This window comes from Cucurbita moschata, unplaced genomic scaffold (assembly GCF_002738365.1).
Source record: "Cucurbita moschata cultivar Rifu unplaced genomic scaffold, Cmos_1.0 Cmo_Scf00002, whole genome shotgun sequence".
NCBI lineage: Eukaryota > Viridiplantae > Streptophyta > Magnoliopsida > Cucurbitales > Cucurbitaceae > Cucurbita > Cucurbita moschata.
Genome location: NW_019268518.1, coordinates 6731135 through 6753090, shown reverse-complemented (window position 1 = coordinate 6753090; position 21956 = coordinate 6731135). Strand labels below are relative to the sequence as shown.

The 21956-nt window shown below is 38.5% G+C and overlaps 3 protein-coding genes across 5 annotated transcripts; all 3 read right to left on the bottom strand.

Moving 5' to 3' along the window:
• Positions 1-341: 341 nt before the first annotated feature.
• LOC111430832 lies at positions 342-13366 on the bottom strand. The gene is made up of 17 exons (XM_023067267.1): positions 12872-13366; positions 12321-12439; positions 11288-11333; positions 10486-10558; positions 10349-10406; positions 9087-9182; positions 8681-8798; positions 8344-8610; positions 7786-7887; positions 7248-7605; positions 7058-7171; positions 5775-6409; positions 5482-5678; positions 5066-5288; positions 4792-4911; positions 3617-4384; positions 342-3537 (listed from the first exon to the last, which is right to left on the bottom strand). Exons 1-17 carry the CDS (start codon positions 12977-12979, stop codon positions 511-513), a joined length of 6429 nt encoding a protein of 2142 aa, XP_022923035.1. The 5' UTR covers positions 12980-13366; the 3' UTR covers positions 342-510.
• Positions 13367-13937: 571 nt separating this feature from the next.
• Positions 13938-16780, bottom strand: LOC111464311 (pentatricopeptide repeat-containing protein At3g29290). 2 transcript variants are annotated; one of them, XM_023108470.1, is made up of 3 exons: positions 16670-16780; positions 14703-16338; positions 13938-14366 (listed from the first exon to the last, which is right to left on the bottom strand). In XM_023108470.1, exons 2-3 carry the CDS (start codon positions 16269-16271, stop codon positions 14139-14141), a joined length of 1797 nt encoding a protein of 598 aa, XP_022964238.1. In that variant the 5' UTR covers positions 16272-16338; positions 16670-16780; the 3' UTR covers positions 13938-14138. The 2 variants fall into 2 exon arrangements, with proteins under 2 accessions (XP_022964238.1, XP_022964230.1); XM_023108462.1 differs by having other exon boundaries at positions 13938-14369; positions 16670-16779.
• A 561-nt stretch (positions 16781-17341) lies between these two features.
• Positions 17342-20638, bottom strand: LOC111464324 (protein ABHD17C-like). 2 transcript variants are annotated; one of them, XM_023108482.1, is made up of 6 exons: positions 20042-20632; positions 19914-19950; positions 19457-19693; positions 19314-19361; positions 17867-18312; positions 17342-17767 (listed from the first exon to the last, which is right to left on the bottom strand). In XM_023108482.1, the coding sequence occupies exons 1-6, from the start codon at positions 20344-20346 to the stop codon at positions 17695-17697; spliced, it is 1146 nt and encodes a 381-aa protein (XP_022964250.1). In that variant the 5' UTR covers positions 20347-20632; the 3' UTR covers positions 17342-17694. The 2 variants fall into 2 exon arrangements, with proteins under 2 accessions (XP_022964250.1, XP_022964259.1); XM_023108491.1 differs by lacking the exon at positions 17342-17767 and having other exon boundaries at positions 18228-18302; positions 20042-20638.
• Between the last annotated feature and the right edge of the window lie 1318 nt (positions 20639-21956).

The window sequence follows — 21956 nt, the reverse complement described above, 5'->3', positions numbered from 1 at the left end:
AGGCGATGATCACTAGCTAGTCCGAGAGGATGATCAGCCACTCTGGGACTGAAACACGGCCCGGATTCTGGGAGGCAACTGTGGGGAATTTTCCGCAATGGACAAATTGTCATTTTTGGCCCGTTGTATCGTCACCGGCTCAGAATTTTTTATAAAACGCGTTTCACCCCTTGGGGGCCAACATCCTCACTCTGAAACCCTTTTTAAAAACTCAAACCCACCGTTGGTAAATATTGTCCACTTTGGCCTGCTACCTATCACTGTCAATCTCACGGTTTTAAAACGTGTCTACTAGAGAGAGGTTTCTACACCCTTTTAAAGAATGTTTCGTTCCTTCTCCGACCACTGTGGGGTCTCAATGATTCGTAAGAAAATATAGTTATGGTTACCAAGCTTGAATATGAATGGTTACCAGTACTGAGAATATGAATGAAGACTACCTACAAAACTGCTCTTGATGTGTATATACATTGCATTTACACAACAAGAAATTACTCACAGAGAGTCAAGTTAAGAATTCCCAATACTGGTAACGAAAGGAACCAGCCTTCTGTAGTCTCTCCGCTTTCCCAGTACGCAGGTATCAAGAACCCGCCCAAGAATAAGCCGTGTATTCTGCAGAGCCACCTCTCTTGCTGAGGCTCCTGATTCATTTGATCCAGGCGTTGATAAAAAACCATGTTGTAAGGGAGCCTTGAACGATGTCTGAGGAGCCAAAATCTTGTCCATCACTCCACTCAGTCCATTTTCAAAGGACTCTGGTTCATATGGGTGTGGATTTGTCATTGAACTACAACTCCGTAGAAGAGCTTCTAACACACTCAATGCCTCCCAGCACAATGTGCTCTCCACCAACTGTGAGACGATTGCATACATTTGTGGACTTTGGGAAGCATCCACAGGAGTATGCCGGAGTAATGCTTTCAGCATGAGCAGTATTACACGCTGGTATTCGACTGGCCCTTTCTCCAGTAAGCGTAGCAAGTGCCCGAAAGCCAGCGCCGAGTACTGTGGAAACCACTCGTTGCAGAGTAAAGGGGAGACACAAGCAAGAAGGGTTTCAATACTCTTGATCTCGCCTCGAGAGTACGCCATGAAAACATTGGCTAATTCGTCGAGTGATTTGGCTCGACACCAGATAGAAATATTGGATGCAACTGAGCATGCTTTTTTATGTTGTTGCTGGAGTGGTGAAGTTGGTCCTTTCAGTGGATCCTTACTGAGCTGCAAGCAGAGCCATGGAACTAAGCCTGTGATGTGCATCAGAAGTCTCGTTTCTGCATCGCCGAATATGGAATCACATGAGTGCACTGTAATCCGTAAAAGAACCTCTATTGAGACACCATGACTAACAGTTGACATTAGCCCTTTAAGTACAAGAGGCTGAACACCTTCAAACGTTGGAAGATTCCCAGTGGATGGAGGCTTCTCATAGCCCATTCTAGTATCAATCCGTTGGAAGTCTCCAATGACGTTATTAGTATCAAATCCATCTCGAGGCATGCTTGAAAGGAGTACGTTTTCAGTTGTTTTGTCCCAGAATGATAAACGATCCATCACTCGAGAGAAGAGCTCGAGAACCTGGCAGTATACATGGACAAAATCTGTGTGCATCATAGCCACGCACCCCCAGAAGAGTTGAGGATAGAGTATCATCTTTTCAGGCTCCATGTTCTCTACCATTACCTGCAAGGTTAACAGGATTTCCATAATGAACCCCAATACCGGGGGTACCGGATTTCCCAGACATCTATGTAGGCAACGAAGGAGAGACACACAAGTATCACTTGTAACACTCGGTCGTAATGCACGGTATATCTGGTGTGAGCGACAAGCAAGGTGTCGTGATGTACATTCCATGGCCCATTTCAGTGCCTCCAATCCCCACGTCTCACGTAAATCACTTTGGAAGAAGATGGCATCCACCATGCTCAGAACCAGAGCAGAGAGAAGTACTGCACTAGGAAGCTCGGCCCTCACAACCGACGGGTCTTCGTTCTCCCACATCATGCTTCCACGCTTTGACTGAACATACTTGATCAGGCTGACAACCTGTTGCCTATTCTCTCCATCAATGTTTTCAACTTCATAAAGTTCCAAGTGACGACCTGCAAGTGAATATAGTAAATTAACAAGCAATTGCTGGCAATGTTCTAACACAATGTCTTCCGAACTATCCAGAGAAACAAAGGTGACATGGAAAAGCAACGGCAAGTGCTCGCGGAAATCTTCATCGTTCTCATACGCAATTTCAGCGAGGAGGATCAATGCGATGTCTGCATGTGTCAGAGAATGTTGTTGATGACACTGTAGCGCAGAACGTAGTTCTTTAGCATTCACCCCATGGACAGGAACCCCAGAATGAAGCCCATCTTCACCAGAGCTTGGCATGTCAAGGAGATAGTCAACATTGTCCCTGGAAACATGCCGACTTCGTATACTTCCAGTAGAACTTCTAACACCCTTCAAAGGACCGGACATGTTTACTAAACCTGGAATTAGTTGGCCTGAACGCGCTATATTTACTGGAGGAATGTTCAACTCAGGAGACATTGAACTTAGAGGGCCAGATCCACTTCGGCCTGTTACACCAGCTGTTTTCCAGTTTAAGTTCCCACTAGTATTTCTCGGACCATCAAGGGATCCACGTACAAGTAGTGGTGACATGTGTGGTTGGCTGTCTACAACAGAAGTAACTTGGGCAACTAGAGGCCCCTGAGAGAATTCCAATACAAAGTTCCCACTTAAATCCCCCTTGAAACCGACACCAACTGGCTCGATGCTGTCTTCCAGCATGCGCTGCGCCAATTGGTAGACCAGGTGATCAATAGTACGCTGAGGACAAATCCGTGCTAAGTACAAACTCACCCGCTTTGCAACTGAGAAATATGTGGCAAAAGCACCACTTATTTCTGCAGATGCATTGGAATCACAATCTTCAATTCCTTTCGTGATTAAGAAATCCAGAACTGGACTTACGTTCCTCGGTTTGCTAGCAATCGTGCTCCAGAGCTTTTCGATTTCATCAGGAAACTGATCCCCATGTCGCCATGTGACATAATAAAGGCTTTTAAGAAGTCTATCACTCCAACCTGAGTCCTTTAGTTTCCAGAAATTAAGGTTCTCAATCCATGGAGCCATGCACGTAAGAACCTGATGTTGAGCTATGACATCAACTGCATCAAGTTGCCTTTGCATTATCTCCTCACAAAGCAGTTGACTCAATCCAGGGTGATCTTTAGCGAGTTTACAAGAGAGCTTATACTGAAACTGTTGGTATGAATCAGGAAGGTTACCAACAACGGCTGCTCTATAACTCCCTGGTCCCTCCATGCCATTTACAGCCCACGTACGAACAGAAAGAGTCTCAAGCATCTGAAGAGCATCATCACGAATTTGTCTACTAGGGTCCACCACCTTGTATAGAATTAAGCTCAAAAGCCTTTGGATTTCACATTCTGGTATCTCTTGACGCATATAAACCTCTGCCAGCACGCTGAAGTAACCATCAGCTATGCCAGCATCGGAGTAGTAGCACTGAAGATAAAAAGAGAACTCTGTTGTAAATTTTAACTAGACAAAATCCGTCGCAGAAGATATAAAAGAATTATCTTACCTGATCAATGCAAGCAGGAAACAGGTCCAAATTTGTAATGAGGAGATTCTTCAAAGCCAATTTTGCTAACGAAACACGATTGTTAACCCCCTTTTGCCTATCACGACCAGCAGTGCCACGGCCGCCTTCTACGGACTTGGGGTAAGATGGAGTTCTAGGATCAGCCGGTGAATAACCAAAAGGAGCCCTGAGTGCAGGTTCAATAAACAGACTATTTATCCAAGAAATGACCCTGCCACTCATTTTCCTAGCATTATCATCGAAGCAGGGCCCATACAAGAGTGAAGCCATAGCAGTCATGGAAGCCCAGATTACTTCAATTTGTTCACTAAGATCTTTATCCAATGGATTCTTATCGACAGATTCTTTCGACCGAGCATGCTGAGAAGATTTGTAATGTTCTACTTCTCGTCTATAATCGCTTAGACCATCCTGGCCCCATGAACCACCTGTATCATCAGACCAAGAGAGTAGAAGGTCAAATAGCCGCTTTCTAGTTCTAAGGTCAAATTTCTCTGACTTTGTCTCAACAAATTCTGGGGCTAGAGATCTCAGAACAGAAGCAAGTGAATATCTAAGAGGTTGCATTTCCTGAAAGCTGTCCGACGGTGCTGTTAAAATTTGTTTGGTTGTCTCATCGATAAACTTGAGATAATGGCGACGAAAAACTGATTTACGTGCCAGCATGCCAGGCCAAATTTTATCTGCAACAGTACGGTAAATATTTGCAATATGAATACGAAGCTCCTCACGTCGTGGTTTTTGGCTCTGAAAGTATGGAAGTCAGTTAGTCATCACAAGAAGAAATTTTGATATGAAAGCACCTGAATACAAGAAACACTTGCACTAACGTATGAAATTTACAAAAGAGATAGAATCCATGGGGTTACAAAAGGCTCTTTCACGTTGATAAATGCACAATCATGCATGTAAGACATTCAACAAATCATTCATCTTTATAACCATTCTTTTCCAGAGTATGCTCCAACTCCAGTTCTTGATTGCTTTAAAATGCAAGCAATTGGTGGTTATACTTGCGAGTATAAAGTTTTGGCCCAGAAAGTATTATGTATTCCAGTTAAGAAACTCTACAAATGCATATTGAATCTCAAAATACAAAACAAAACTACTTCACATACATCATTTAATAAAAGACAATGCACTTTGAATAATACCTTCCATTTTGGCTTTCCCTCAGTCTCCTGGGAAACTTCGTTGGTAAAAGATGCGAGCTCACTGAACATTAATTCACAAGCTTCAAAATGCGAGTGTCCAAGAGCCATGGTGGCTGCATTCTGAATTAGGAGAACTGACAAACTTTAGTACTGGTAAATAAACTTAATTTAGTTAGTTTATTTAAAACCAAACAATTTACAAACCACAGGTGAGACATAAAAAGGAAAAGAAAATAAAGTTGAGGCAGAAAACTTGTCTAGAAAATGTACTGACCACGCGCGGTTCTGATCCAGACTTTATTGAAGGGAAAATAAAGTGATAAAGTTCTTTGGCCTTTCCTGAGGCAGGACTTTCTTTGGGATTTGGGGGGCATGAACATAAGAACATAGCATACATTAGCCACTGATCCAATTTGTTGTCTGAATCTTGGGATTGATGGGCCTTTCCACCTAAATCAACTGGTGTGACATGAGCAAGACGTTGCAAAACCTCAACCCTGCCAGCCAAAATTATGTATAAAATACATACTAGAGCAGAAACTTCAAATGTTGACCATTAAATCACAGAGAGACAAAGAAGGCCCAATATTGGACAGTAGCTCATAACAGAGTCGCCAAAAAGCAACCCAGCAAATCCTTAAAAGATATAATTTTCAAGAAAGCCCAGTTTTTGGGAAAAGCATAATTTACCTTGCTTCCTGAACAGAAGTTGGGCATACCTCAGAAGCAAACTTAACCAACTCACTGAGACAACGTGCCCATCTGTTCTTGTCAAGGCTTTCAAATACTATGGACTGAAGAGTAACATCTGGAGGGATTGCATCACATTCTCGCTTCAAATCAAACGGATGCCCTGAATCCCAGTAACAGTTTTGAACAATGTCATCCTGTAGTTGAATAATCCAGTTTGAGATCATTGCAGTTCAATGAGTCAAGTGAAGAGGAACTGCTGAGAAGTGCAAAAGGCATTATAAGAAAAATACCCCATGCTCCTCTACTACATCTATAATAAATATTGGCTCAGCATCATATTTAAAAGTATAATCTGGTTGGTCAAGTATTGCAAGGTCTCGAATGTCATTCCGCAAGGCACGCACACAGCGCAATAACTCCAACGCTGTATGCCTAGCTTGACCATCCACAGAACTAAGGAAGATCAAACCAACTGCATCCATCTCTGAAGCACGAAATTCAATTGATTCTCCTGACTGATGAAGAAATGATGGTTTCTTGAACCCTTCAGTTCTTTGAACTGTACGCTTCTCATCATTGGCCTCATTTTCCAGACAGTCCTCAATCAAACAAGCTCTCCAAAATCGCATAAGTTCCAGCAAGCGCCCCAATGATGTTTGTATAAGAAGTGAACATTCATCAGGAAGCCGTAGGATGAAGTTAGCCATCCCTCGCATTACAGCAAAGCGACGATGAGGAAGATATCTTACTATCCTGTTCAGTACCTGGACTGCTTCTTCTCGAACACCAGGATCAATACTAATTCCATGCTGAGGTATTATATCAGTTATTTTATCACTCCTTCCAACTTCTTCGATCAAATATGGTATACACTTCAGGACTGACTGGAAAAGATATCCTTGGGACTTCTCCTTTGTCACAGAATCTAAGAAGAGAACAATTCGCTTTCAATTTTCCCATAAAAATAAAAGCTAGATACTTAAGTTTAAGAAAAAGAAGATCAAACGAGAAGTATACAGCTTTCACAAGTATAATAATAAAACTTGAGTAGGAAGTATTCAACTATAGCAAGAAAGGAGATGTCAGAAGCTAAAAAGACCTAAAGTTTAAATAGAATGTCCTAAAACAGGCAAAAACAACACTAACTAAAGATCAAACCATTCTTGTAAGAAGCGGGCAACAACTAAAACAGCTACAAATGCACAAGATCTCATAATTAATTGGAGATTGTCTGCTTCCCAAAGAAGAAAAGCTTTGTTGATTTTTAAGAAGTTCGTGCTTATAGATTTATTAAGAATATGACTAGTTTCTGAGCTGTTGATTCAAAGCTATTTAATGATGAATATTTTACTTTTCACTCTAATATGGCAGTTCGCACAACATACTCTAGCATTAAGGTGTTCATTATGCAATACATGTAGGCACCATGTACACCCTTGACACCTTATCTATTATCAAGTAAAGCAGGCTCTCCTAGGTAAGCACCTCAGTGAGGTCCTCAATCTTCAATTCTTTTGACGCCCAAACTATCTTCTTACAAATAGGCACTGTAAAAAATTAGAAAACAAATTACCGATGTTGTTCCTTGAAGAAGTTAGAAGAGCCCGACGGTAGGTTCTATGACACGACCTTAAAATTAATTCAATTGCTGCCCTCACCTTTGGAACATAGTGGCTAATATCATGACCTGCCGATGCAACAAAGTTGATTAGATTAAACAATGTACCTTTAGCAAGTTCGGAGGCTCTTAACTAGTTGGTTACCTTTAAATATATCCGAGCCAATTTGCTGGCCTGAAGGAGATGTAACAATGGCAAGGAGAACACGAAGACCAATAACTTTTCCCTCACCAGAACTCTCTTGTTTTAATAATTCCAATAACAAGTGGTTCATTGCAAAATCAATACTATGTTCCGAAATAGTCACACAAAACTCAACTAGTTTATCATGTTGAACATCTTGAGTAAGCAATCCTTTCTTTATAACGGTAAGAATTTGCGAAGTCACACTGTCTAAGTAGTCCCATATGCGATTTGGGGCCTGATTAGCTGCATGAACACTCAAGTAAAACCTTAAAACCCGATGAAGACAGTCCAAGGCCATAAATCGATGATTCTTGTCCTGCACAATCAAACCAACATTTTATAAATATGAGTGATGGGAACGGGATGCCACTTTCATTTGCCATTCAAATATACTTTAGAAACTTCCTAAATTGAACATTGAAGAAGAGTCGAGGATCTTTTAGAGTTAGCTGTAGTCATCATTAACTTCCTTAATTCAAAAGTAAATTGTACTTACTCTAAGGAGCTTGTAGAGATACTCCATATGGGGGCTTAGGTTGTTGTGAAATATTTGAGGATCACCAAGACAGAGAAGAAGAGTGACCAACGGATAACCAACCTAGAACACAAAGAACTACTGATGTAAAGCACAGCAGGAAAAACAGACATGATGTTGGATATGAAGAAGAATGTTACTATGAGATCCAAAAGTATTATGACCTCAAATATATCTACCTAACCAAATTTGTTCGGCTACTCCCAGAGACAACAATCTCATCAATTTTGGAAAATATACTTTTATCAGCAATTTTTTTTTTTACTGTATCTGATAACTGTTAGAAATATAATTACCTTAGCATATATTTATCTCCAAACGATATATCCTCTATGTTCTTCAGAAGATACAATTTTTTCATCAAGAACGGTGAAAGATACAAAAAAAGCTAACAGACCACGCCATGCATGTCAAAGAGCCAAAACAGAAAAAAAAGCTCCAATCCAAATTTATAAATTTAATATAGTAAATAAAATATTGACCTCTTTACAGGGAGGAGACAAAATGGAGCCCACTTACATTAATGTGTTTGCTCTGTTTATCCATCCAATGCATCAGTTGTGCTCGAATTCGTCCAACAGCTTCATACCATAAATTTAGTGAACGTTCAACACCAGAAGGCGACCATTGGCCCTTCCCTCCATCTGCCAGAGGTGCAAGGATGTTTGAAAGCATATTGCAGAGGGCATGGTGAAGCTCGCTTTTGCGCTTATGTGGAGCACGATTAAGAGGGTTGGCTTTAGCCAAAAAAGATGCAGATGCGTTCAAGCCACCCTCGGTCTTAACCTGAGAAGTGAAGTTCATGCAATGCTGTTATCTTCACACGACTTTTCATAAAAATAAACTATATACATACCCCAAGCTTAAGGTAGCGCATCCCGTTGATTATACTAAGAGTTTCACTTCGTAAAACACTAGTGTCTATCCGACGAGTATTGAGTTCCATGAAGAAGCGTTCAGTCACAGAATTAAACCTGCAAATAATAACCCAACAGAGTATAAATGTTTTAACCCCTTTTTAATTCAAGTAACATGACTATAAACATAAGTTCGTGAAGCAGAGAGAAGTGCATCGCAGAACTAGTTAATGCTAAAACAAGTAGAATTCCAATGCTATGATATAATAATAAAGCAAGCATCAATTGACATACATGCATGCATGATAAACAAAAGCTTATGTAAACCTGAAAATTATATTGAAAATATTACATGCGAGAAGTCCAATTCAAATAAGTTTCAAATGTTAGGACGAAATTGTTCACCTGATGCGAGACAAAGCACCTAACAGCTGTGCAACAAGATCCAAAAGAAGCCCTCGCAAATCGACTAATGAGGGATATTCCACCTGGCTAACGACCCTGCAATGACATTTACTCAGAACTAAAAAGAATTTCCTTGTCAATAAGAAAAACAACAGGTATATATGCACAAGCACATCTCTCTAAACAATTTGCCAATATCTGGACATCAAAGTCGTATTGTCTGATAAATGATTATAATACTGCCGATATAAACCAGTGTCAGATCCAAGAATTAATGTTAAAGGTGGGGAAAATTCATATAAGGTTACCTTTGATTTTTAAATTTGTGTCTATAAGGTATATAAACTTTAAAAAGTATCTAATAGCCATGAAGTTTCAATTTTGTGTCAAATAAATTATTGAACTTCAATATTATATTCAACAGGTCTTCAGTATATTCAAAAAAAGTTTAAAAAATTATGACTCATAAGTTCTCAACATATTTGACATTTTTGAATTCACGTATCGATCAGATATACAATTAAATAAGAAAGACAAATAAGAAAGTTCATAAATAAGAAAAACTTGCAACATGAGACTTTCAACAATATATATAAAATCATTAAATGTGGGGACACTCTGTGGCCCCTACGTAGATCCACCCTTGATATTAACAAAGGGAATAAATCTAATAACAATTTTTTTTTTAACTAAAAAACAAAATTTTCATTAAGAAAATGAAAGGACACTCAAACTCAAAAAAAACAAACTCCACGAGGGAGTGAAAAAACATAACAATATGACAAAAATAAAGCGGAACAAAAACGCCTCAATGTAAGTAAATATCACATAAAGATAAAGCTGCAAAAGATAGTAAACTTTGGTCTACAAGATATAGACAGAATTTCAATGCTACATTCAGTATTATTTATTTTTTATTTGACGAGAAACGCAAACTTTTCGTTGATACTTGAGAAGTTAAAAGTCACCAAACTTCTATATTCAGTATCAAAGCATTGGCAAGCAATTATGGTACAAACGACAAAGTTTCTATCCATACAGAGCATAGCGCAAGAAATGCTTGAAATGAAACTTCCACGACTCAAACAAAAGGATACAACAATTTCTAAAAATAAAAATAAAGCTTACCAATCTAAATATTAAATTTCAAGAACGATTACGGAATTTCCATACTGATCTATTTATTTTAATGAAAGATTATATCTACGCCAGAAAAATAGAATAAACTGGATAGTTCATTATCGAAGCCAAAGCAACCTTACCTGTCAGCATTAATTAGCCAATCAAAAACGAAGTTTTCAAGCCCAGACCAAAGCTTCTCTACAATGATAAACCGCTGCCAATTAGCTACAAAAGAAGAAAAATAACTTAAACTAGTTCAATAGAACACTGTGCAAACCAGTGAGTTCTTCCTGAGGGCAGCACTCCACAAAGCGAATACATGCTGAGCAAAATATGCACTCAACTGCAAGCTATGCCCCGAGAAAGCATATCATAATAACTTCCAAGTTAATAAAGCAAACTTCTCCGAACAAGGGATTTTAAAGCAATGATATCAAGAACACTATCCATCCCTGTTAGAACGAATTATTTTGGAAACAAAAAAACAAATGATGAAAACTTTTCTAGAATAAAGTACCATTGAAAACCTTTTTGGAAACTTTACCTACTGAGCAAAATGAATAGTACTTGAATTTAAAAGCACACTCAAGAGGAAAATTTGAACAGGTGAATGTTTCTTTCATTGTTAACAAACAACAGAAAAACAAAATTTCCCCACGAGCCCACGCCTGGCGAAGTGCAAAACGGTACAAAAAGATGAGAAGGGATGATTAGATGGTAGATCCTCAAGCCAAGAAAAAAAGAAACTAAAAGAGATTATTCCAATCGTTGTAAAGGATCCAAAAGTTACAAGAAAATAAGCCACAAGGGAAAATGTGTGGATAGTTAGTTTTGATAGCCAAGGAAAACAGGTAGGGAAGAAAACAGTCCCACTGAAAAAGTAAAGCATTTTGAACTATTTAACCTGATGAAGATACCAATTGGTAAGAATCATCAAGAATTAATGGCGACCCTCAACAACCAAGACTAATGCCAATCCACAACAACTGAGACGATTGGAAACTTTCCATTGACATGGCAACCATAAAGCTTTCAAACAGCAACATTCATTTTAAATAGTTTTCACAAAATAAGCAAACCTTTCTTTGGAAAGTAGATGTGTTATTTGCACCCTTTGGAGATTCGCTGCAATGAGGAGCAAAAGAGAAATTGTCAAAGAACTATAAGAAAAGATTATCTGGCGGCAGTGTCTTAACAATATCTTATTAAGAGTAACCAGCATTTCAAAACAAAGGAGAATTGTAAAGAACAAAAACTAAACACATTAGCTCCATTTGAATATACACACTCCCCTCTTTTTACACCCTCATCTTAACATGGCCACCTCTAACAAACATGTTTCTCAAACTCTCCTTTCCACTTCATAACATCAAGATCACTGCCTAGGATAGGCCCACGAAATTCTTCTTCCTTCTAAAGTCATGCGAGTCTGATGTTCTATCACCTACTTAGGAACTCAGCCGCAAGCACAAAGAAAAACATAAAGAGTAAGTCGCCCTATCTAAAACTAAAAGCCTTGAAGGAAGGATATTTTCCCTTCACTTATCAGTTATCCAATTTTCTTCAAAACCTCTTTTTACACGTTTCTTAAAATAAGTTTCTCCTCAACGCATCTCTACTTCAAAACTGTAACCCCCACACAGTAACACGCTAATCACTGTAAAACACAGGTCAACGCACACTCTCGTCGCCACCACACTTCTTTACCAATATACCCTTCAAAACAATCACAATTTCTCCACCTTTCACCACACACTTGACAAAATTTGTTTAACTATACCCCTATTGAACACTTGTTCCCAAATCCCAATCCCAGTTTACTTTACACAGAGGTCAGAGGATGTTATCCTCTTATTTTAGTTGTACTTTCTCTTAATTGGTAAGATTTTATTTCCAAATTGTTTTAAAAATTACGATAAACACACCCATACATGCAACACAATTACGCCAAGATACTTGTATTCATTAAAAGAAATGTTAAAAAAATAGGACGTCAAAACTAAGAAATGTTACATAAAAATTATTGATTCTCTCAAACTAATTCCAATTGGCAGTGATTGTCGTTAAGAGAACGATAACTGAAAATAGAGGAGACTAGGTAAGTTGAGGCACCTTTCTCTCCATCGAAGAAGTGCCTCTAAAAGTGGTACAGGTGTGTGTGTGGCAACCATTGCCAAGGAATCCAGTACTTGCTCATAGGCAGGGTCTGATGGTCGAAGATATTGTCCATCCTGCAAATTGAGGCAATCAAGTAAAGAAAGTGGTGGATTCTTTACAAAATAGTACTACACAACATAACTGGACATGAATGAAAATTGATTTCGTGACTTGCTCGTCAGAGTGCATAGAACAACGACAAAATGTGCCCGCCAGATCAAGAAATCACATGAAATCATTAAGCACTGGGCTACTGGCATCCAGAAAAACTGAAAAGAATCTATCAGAGTACCAGATAATACACGGTATACACCCAACATCAAAAAATCCTCAAATTGTAACAATAATTCGTGATGATACTAATGGAAAAAGTAAGCACATCCATTTTTCTTCACATTTCCAACAGAGTGACTATAACATTTTCATCGGACTAGCAGAACTCCACATGACATTTTCTAGATGGGAAACATGGGGCCAGAGAAGAGGAAACAAAATAGAAAATGAACCTGAGCTTGAGTGGTTTCGATTCGACGTCGAGCGAGAGGGAGGAACCGCTGAAGCAGAGCATCAACTATTAGCTTGGCAGGAGTGCCTGCCTTCCCTTCTTTGACCATACTCGCTTAGCTTGCATCAACTTCACAGCCCCATTGGAGAACTTTCAATGAATCTCCAATCGCAGTGATTCGTTTCCCAGTCTCCCCGTGATTTCGTTCCGTTCGCGGAGTCTGATCTTCGTCCGAGTCTAACATAAAGAAGATCGCTACATTGACACGGTCGGTTCATGAGAAAGGAACCCAGAAAGCAAACCAGCTAAAGAACAAAGATCAGAGTACGAATCCTAGAAATCACAACAATGCACATGGAAATGCAGAGGAAGGAGAACTGGAGGAAGAAGAAGAAGCAATGAAGCTTTGATATCGAAGGTGTATAGGATCTGGCTGAAACCGTGCATGAAATCGAGACGAAGCTGCTTCATTATTAACATATTTTCATCTTTTTTATTGGGAATTGAAATTGATGCATGGCCGAATCAGGAATGTTGGAATAACACGGTGGATTTGTGGCTATTTCTTCTTTCTAAAAAAGAACAAGAAGAAATAAAGAAAGTACTTCTGTTCGTCCGGACAACAAAAGTCGCGGATCACAATTTTCCGAACGCTAACAAATTTTGAACCGGGTTCGGTTTTTTTATGGAAAGTTTTGAACCATTTCCTTTATTTTTCACATAAAAAATTAAATATTTTAATTATTTGATATAAACTTTCCAAACTTGATAAATTTTTTAAACTATTAGATTAATGTAATACAAGTTAAAAGGTAAAAACTGCTTATATAATTACATTAAATTTCACTTAATAAATGTTTTTTTTTAATGTAGAAAATGTCATTTCTATTCTTTTTTTCTCAATAAAATTATTATTTTAGAAAGAAAAAAAACTTTAAATAAAAAGCATCAAATATATTTTTTTTTTAAGTAAAAAAAATGAGATTGATAATTAGTATTTTATCCACAAAACTATACTCGTACAACTAAAAGAACATAAGAAACGAGCATAAATTTGAAAAATCATAAATCAAATGATTATCGCTCGTAGAATTTGGATACGATTGATCAGGAGATTTTTTTTATGGAATATAAGCCAACTGATGCAATCAACCAGCCATTCTGCTAAGCTATACAACAATGAGTTTGAGCTAGCATGATGCATCTACAATATATACTTCATTTACAGTAATCTAATCTTTTCACACCTTGTTTTACATTCATTCATGTTACCTGTGGCGATAATGTCTGTGCCTTTTCTTGAAACGAGAAGCCAACCTGTTCTTCAGTCCAGCACGATCCTTCGGCAACGTCTGAAGCATCAAAGCTCGTGTTTTTCCATCTGGTTGGATACCGATTTTGCGCATCTTCGTGTAAAGCTTTTTTGCTAAATCAGTCTTGCCTCTTAAGCACATTCCTTGGATGACAGCATTGTATACAGATGCGTCGTGTGCAGACTTCTGAAGAACAACAACTATCAGGTATACGTCCAAATAATTCTGAATGCAAAATGTCGAAAAACGTTCGAAAGAAGAACATCGGAACAAGGAATTGTAGATGAATAAGATCATCAGAGAGAAAAAACACAACAAAAACCATAATTGTCTAATAGAAAGCCTCATTTTCCAGTTCAATCATATGGATTTCAATGATGTTTTTTCATTCTGTCCATTGAATGATGCTAATGCAATGAAAAGTTTGAACTAAATTTTGACAGGGAAGATCTGTCCCTATTCAAAATAGTATAAGAGTGTCGTCGAGGCACAGGACGAGTCATAGAGGCGAACACTTACAGATAGAAGTAGTTCCACTTCATCCCATAAAGATCCCCAAATGCAGCTTCGGATAAGCGACAAAAGAGTGAAGGTATCAGGAGTGAGCTTCTGATGAATCATGCGTTCGTAAACTCGCAACGCAATTTCTGGCTTCTTAGCCATCTCACATGCACTAATAACGATGTTATATGATGATGCCGAGACTAAGCGACCAGAGGCGGCCTCCATTTCCCACAAAATTTGGAGAGCCCTATCCCATAACCCAAGCTTTGAACAAGACAATAGAATGGTATTGTAAATATGTATATTCAATTGAGCCTTCTCCTCTCTTTTCACAAACTGAAAGAGACGAATAGCATCGTTGTAGCGATTTGCCTTGTAAAGAGCACCAAGTAGAGCCTTCCATGTATAAACATCAGGTGAATGACCCATAGATTTCATCCTATTGTATATGCTGAATGCTAAAGTGACCTCATTAGCTTTTCCTAGAGCATTGATCAAGGCATTGAATGCAACGGAATTAGGTTCGAGTCCACATTTCAACATATCTTGAAAGACTCTTAAAGCAAAATCCCACCTCCCTTCCCTTGAAGATGCGCCAATAATAGCTTGCATTGTATCATTAGCTGGTTTTAAATCATTTTGAACCATCTTTACATAAATGTCGATCGCAAGTTCGTTCTGGTTGCAGCGGACGTACATGCTCACCAATAGAGAATAAGTTAGATGTGTTGTACTACAGCCATTTGCCTCCATTAGTCTCCATATTCTCTCAGCTTCAACCCAGTTATTCTCTTTTCCACAGACCGATATCATCGTGTTATAAACAATTGCATCGAACTGTTTTAAGTCATATTCGTGCTCCCATGTCCTAAACATCTCAAGAGCAGAAAGAAATCCATGAGTATCAGCAACTGCTTTGAGTATAAGGCTATAAGTGTGCCCTGTTGATAGCTTGTTTGACTTCATAAACTCGAAGATTCGTAAACCATCATCAAACAGCCCATTCCTCAAAAGACAAGCTAAAAGTGAATTTGAAGCATGAAAACTTGGCAGAAGACCTGCTAAATGCATGGACCTGAACAATTCCATTGCACTTCTGACCTTATTTTTTCTACTGAGAATTAAAATACGCTTTGATAGCATAACTTCATCAGTTTCCTCAAGAAAATACACCTTTCTGTCACTTACCAAACCCTCCCCTTCTAACCCTTCGGATTGGTTTACATCTTCAGATTGAAAGATTGACTCATCCTGATTTTTCACTTCTCCCCAGGGAGGCGATTTCCACTCCCGAGACGATTCTTCGACTCCTTCATCAACAACCAATCTAATAGCCTCATCCTCTTCACATGTCCTATATTCCAGAGCTTTTGTGGAGCGAACCACGAAATTCAATCGTGGAATACTCATCGACGACATTGAAGCTACATTACCCCCATGAGTTATCCTACGCCTTATACATGATTTCAATTCTGGAATACCATGGAAATGCTTGTGTGCACAACTAACAGGGTAACACGAGTGAAGTTGGTAATTCAACTCATTTGATAAAATCAGAGTGGGATTTATAAGCAATCCTCTCATAATTTACTAAACATGAAAAGAACAAGAAGGTTTACAATCCAGGAGGAATCATTCCAAATCAGTGAACCTGCAGAGAAAAGAAAACAGCCTCTAAGAACACGAATATTAAACTAGTTTAAAATTCACAATCAATTTCGTAATCTACTCTGGAAGATGGGTTTCCCCACCATTCCATTCTCGATTTTACTTATGAGATGAAAGAACGTGTTCGTATATTCAATACCCATGAACGAGAAAGAAGAAAAGTTAAGGATGCGCAGATATTTTCTTCTACGCACATTAAATTCCACGATAACTATCCGTCTATCCCAAATCAAATAAGCTAATGAAATGAACACCAGAAAGAACCGCTCAAGTTTTTAACATTCATTCAATTCGAGAGATAGAGAGAGAGTTACCGAGATGTTCCTCTTCCGCCTCCTTGCGAAGCAACAAGATTACAATGGCAGCTCAAGCAAGCAAGGAGAAGAAAGCTCTCTGGCAAGTAGCTCTCCCTCCAATATCAATTTTGCTTTAAACGACGTCGTTGCTTAACCAGTTATACAAAATAAAGAAATATAAAAAAAATTTGTTCCATTTAAAAAGTAAAATTTTTTAATTTCTTTCAAAATGATCTCTCTCTTTATTAATTCAAAAAATAAAAATAATATTAAAAAATAGTATCAACCTTGATTAGAGGTCTAAATCTTGTTATCCTCTTAAATTGTCAAACTAAAAGATAATTAAATTATAATTAGAAGACACATTAAAATTATAAATTTTTTATTATTTAATTTAATATGTTTTTTAAAACGCATTTCCTGGAGAGAGGTTTCCACGCCCTAATAAGAAATGGTTAAGTAACATAAGATCTCACAATCTACTCCATTGGAGGCCTAACATCCTCACTAGCACACCGCCCGATGTCTGGCTCTGATACCATATGTAACAATCCAAGCCCACCACTAACAAATACATTTGACGTCGGCCCCCGAGGTGGATTAAATTTTCCATGAAGATTGAAATAAATACTTTTTACTCAAATAGAGAGGAAAATGAATCTAACAGTAATGGTAAAACGATGCCCCTTACAACACAAGTTAAAATTAGATCTTACACAACAAACAAAGAGTAAGAACATTCCAAACTTGTTCACGACAAAGCTTCTGAAGGAAGAAACTCCATTTCTGTAAGTGGAGATATTACAAAGTTAACACAAACCATACACAATCAAGCTTTGGAAGATGAGGGAAGAGGGGTTAGATTTATTAGTTGTGAGCATAAACAAGATGCACAATCAAACTTCCTGGTTAAATCAATTTCCTACCTTTACTTTCAATGCTAAACCAACCATTTTTAGACCCTTTGATCAAACCAAACCAAACCAACCAACAAATCATTAACACTCACGAAGACTCACGCGTCGACACAAGTGACCGCTCCGCTATACATGTGTTGCCGTGGGTTTGAAACAGTCGATGTTGCATAGTCCAACCGATCTCACCATGTCCCCAAACCTGCAAGAGAACGCAATGCAATCAAGACTATCAGAAGAAAGTTGTACACATGATATTGTGTGCGCTATGAGCTATGAAATGAGAAGTCAGCAGGCAGACCGGTCGATGCTGTTTCTCGCTTTCTCAGGCTGGTCGACACCAGTTGCCACTTTCTCCGGTCGATCCAACATCTTCCTCGACCGGTCTCCGTTGTCATTTGCAACTTTAACCTTTTCCCTACAGTCTGTGCTAATCCTTGGCTTATCTCTCTGATCAACACTCATTCTGGTTTTTTCTCTTTGATCTGAACTGGGTCTAGATTTTTCTCTGAAATCCGTGCTGTTTCTCGGAATGTCGAGCTGATTCGTGACTTGCCCAAGAACTCCGCTCCTCAGATGTGATTTCTCAATGGCAGAAATGAACTTCTTGAGATGTCTTATGTATTGTGGGAAAAGTTCCAAGTCACAATGGTTTCCTCCCTTTATCCATAAGGGCTCGTACTTCTCTTTACAAAGATCCCAAAGTTGCTTTCCATGGGACCAATCAACAACGTCATCAGCAGTTCCCTATCAAGATACAAGAACATATATTACACAATTTGTGAGTGAGTAGCAACCAGAAACCAATCATATGTCAGATGGCATCATTTGATAGGCAGGTGATAGTTAGCATGCTAGACATATCCAACAAGTTCAATCAAGGCTCATGTTTCTTTTCATGGATCAGACATTCATACACGTCAAGGGATAACGTCGGTTGACACTCGTGTAAATATGAACTACAGCAACAGCCTTGATCCACTTCATGTTTCTTTTCATTCTATGCTGCAGCATGACATGCTTCAAACGTGAAAATTAAGTGTTTTATATCCTTCAAGCGATATGTTAAAGTCAAATCCACTGAAATAAATGATATCTGCATTTGGTCTAAAGAGGTTTAAATGCCAATGAACTTACGTAAAGGAATGGAAGGTGTCAAACTGTTCAGAGTCTTCAAAATTTTATGCTAAATGTCAGTAACCGCTCAAGCCCACTGCTAGCAGATGTTGTCTGCTTTGGCCCGTTACGTATCACCGTCAGCCTCACAGTTTTAAAATGTGTTTGTTAGGGAGAGGTTTCCACACCCTTATAAGGAATGTTTCGTTCCCCTCTCCAACTAATTTGGGATCTCACTATCCACTCCCCCTTGAGGGCCCAGCATCCTTGCTAGCACACCGTCCGGTGTCTGGCTCTGATACCATCTGCAACAGCTCAAGCTCACTGTTAGCAGATATTGTCCGCTTTAGCCCATTACGATCGCCGTCAATCTCACAGTTTTAAAATACGTCTATTAGGGAGAGGTTTCCACACTCTTATAAGGAATGTTTCGTTCCCCTCTCCAACCGATGTGGGATCTCACAATGTCTTTTCCATTGCATTTAAAGACATAATTTTATGGTAATGCATTGATGAATCAGTCCATGTTTGATGGCTAGCTTACTTCGCTACTACTCTATGGTACACCAACTGTCCACATGTTCAAGCATTCAAGATCTTAGTAAACACCAAATGTTCGAAAGGAAACTCACATGAATTACAAGAACTGGACAATTGACCAATGGTATTTTGTCAATATTCTGCAATACAGAAAATGAAAGAACGAGCATCAATAACACATAACTAACGAGCAATAAATAGTTAAAAGTAACATAAGGAATTAACGAATGTAAACCTTATAAATGTCGAACCAGAATGTTCGCTTCACCGGATACATGACTCGAACACCTGACAAGATCGGGCTGTGAAGAACAATAGCCCTCAAGTTCGGTAAACGAGTAGCCAAATCTAAAGTCGGTCCGCTGCCAACTGATTGCCCATATAAGATAACATCTTCCTCCTTTGCACCATATCTCTCCACTAAGCATCTATAGACAGCTTCAATGTCTGCATAAGTATTCTGCTCACTTGGCTGCAGAAAGGGATGATCCAAAAGGGAAAGATCAGCTGAATTCGACTCAGTAAAACAACGAAGTGGAGACTTCAAATCATAATACTCTTAACATAATTTGCCAGCCATTTTTCATCCTTAAACAGAGCAGACAAAGCTAAGAACAAAGCGGATAGATCCTGAGATTCAAAACATTTCCATCCTCTAATCTAACCAAGATGAAAAAGAATAATGTTCATACCTTTCCAGTAGATTGGCCATATCCCGAATAGTCGTACCTAAAAAGGGCATAATGACAAAAGGCAGCTTTCAAAAACCCAGATTCAAATCAGTTACATACAAAGCATTTAAAGCCAAAGGTTCACAAACCCCATCAAGTTGACTCTAAGATGAACACTAAGCTCGACAAATAAATCGTACATCTGCCCCAAATCAGCAGCGTTCCCATGAGAGTAGAGCAATGTTAAAGTAGCCGATGAATTCTTTACATACAGGGCCACAACCTGGTTCCCTCTCTTGGTACTAAGCTTCAAAACGTCGACGTTTCCCCTCGCCACCACCTCCGTCATCGCCAGCTTCCCGCTGCCTTCCTCCACTTCCTCCACCTTATACGACGGCGGATTCGGCGGAAAGAACGCAAACTTCGCCGCCATGGACGAAGTCACCGCCCCCATCTTCGTTCAAATACTAGTGAACCCAATACAGAACAAAAAAAACCCAGATCATGAAACAAAACAAACACACAACATACCCAGAACCCCACAACGATCCGAGTTCCCGTCAGAACAAAAACGTCAAATCCAGGTACGGAGGAGGAAGGGTAATAATTTGTTCGAGTGGTGGGAATGGGAATTTAAGTGAGAAGGAAAAGAAAATGAAGCTCTGGATTTTAGGGTTGGGAGTGGAATCGGGGGGTGGGAAAATGGAGGCTTTTCCGGCGGGGAGGGGGAAGGGAAGCACGTGTGGGCATTATTGGGAGAGGAGCTGAAGGAGGAGTGCACTGGTGACAGTGATGTGTGAAAAAGAAAAGGTACAGTATCATTGACTGAATGACACGTGTCCTTGTAGGGTACAGGGATGAATAACGGGAGACAAGGATTGGATGGTTGTTTTTACTGCGTCACAGCCTTTTTTATTTTTTTTATAATTTTTTTTAATTGAAAAATACCTTTTTTTTTTTCCTTGGGTAAAAGTTCAAAAATACTTTGGTTCGTACACTCTCGTTGAAGTACGGTTAATTCTTTCCATCTTAGTAATTTAATTTTTTATTTTTTATTTTTTATTTTTAACAATTTACAATTATAGTTTTTTTTTCCATTTTTTAACCAAAAAAAATTAATAATTTGTTCTCCAGATTAATACGTATCTTCTATTAGAAAATCACATAAATGGGTGTAAATGGTAACAATTTAGTTCATTTATGGAGAAAAAAATAATATATATTATTGAGATCTAATATAGTTTATTTACGTACATATCAATAATTTGATTAAAATAAAAACTTGACAATAATATTTTGCATGATAAAATCAAAATTGTTATCGATTTGAAAATGTACGTACTACATTGTTACAATAGATCATAAAATCGTTACAAATTTAAAAGAACCCAATATTAAACTTGTTGATGTGCAATTCCAGGTGGGTGTCCTGATGATGTGTCACTCGAGTTAATCTTCAACCAGCTAATGTGTCAATGCGAGCAAATGTGTAATAGCGTGCCTTTTGGAATTTGGAATGAACGTTTTGTATCTTTTATAAGCGATTATTAAGAGAAACATCAGGTAACAGTCTTGTAAGATCTCGCATTGGTTGGAGAGAAGAGCAAAACATTCCTTATAAGAGTGTGAAAACTCCACTTTAGTAGACGCGTTTTAAAACTTTGAAAGAAAGCTAAAGAGAACAATATCTACTAGTGGTGGACTTGAGTCGTTACAAATGGTATCAAAGTCAAATCGAGCTGTGTACCCGCAAAGACACTAAATTCCACAGGAAAAGTCGAAAGAAAACCGTAATTGAATTATACGGCAGAGTAAAGTGTTATTTATTATTTTTACATTTTTATCTTTTTTGAATTTGGGATTAGTTTGGAATTGGCATTTGTTTGGTAGTGTGATTATGTGGGGAACGGCCGTACTGGTGGTGTTTGGATGCTGGGATAAGGCTGGCAAATGGCTGTCGTTTCATTGATATGCCCCCGCCTTCAATTTTTTATGTCTTATATGAACTCTTTATTTCTTTATTTCTTATACAAAAGTTCAAACTTGTAAATTATAATTCAATTT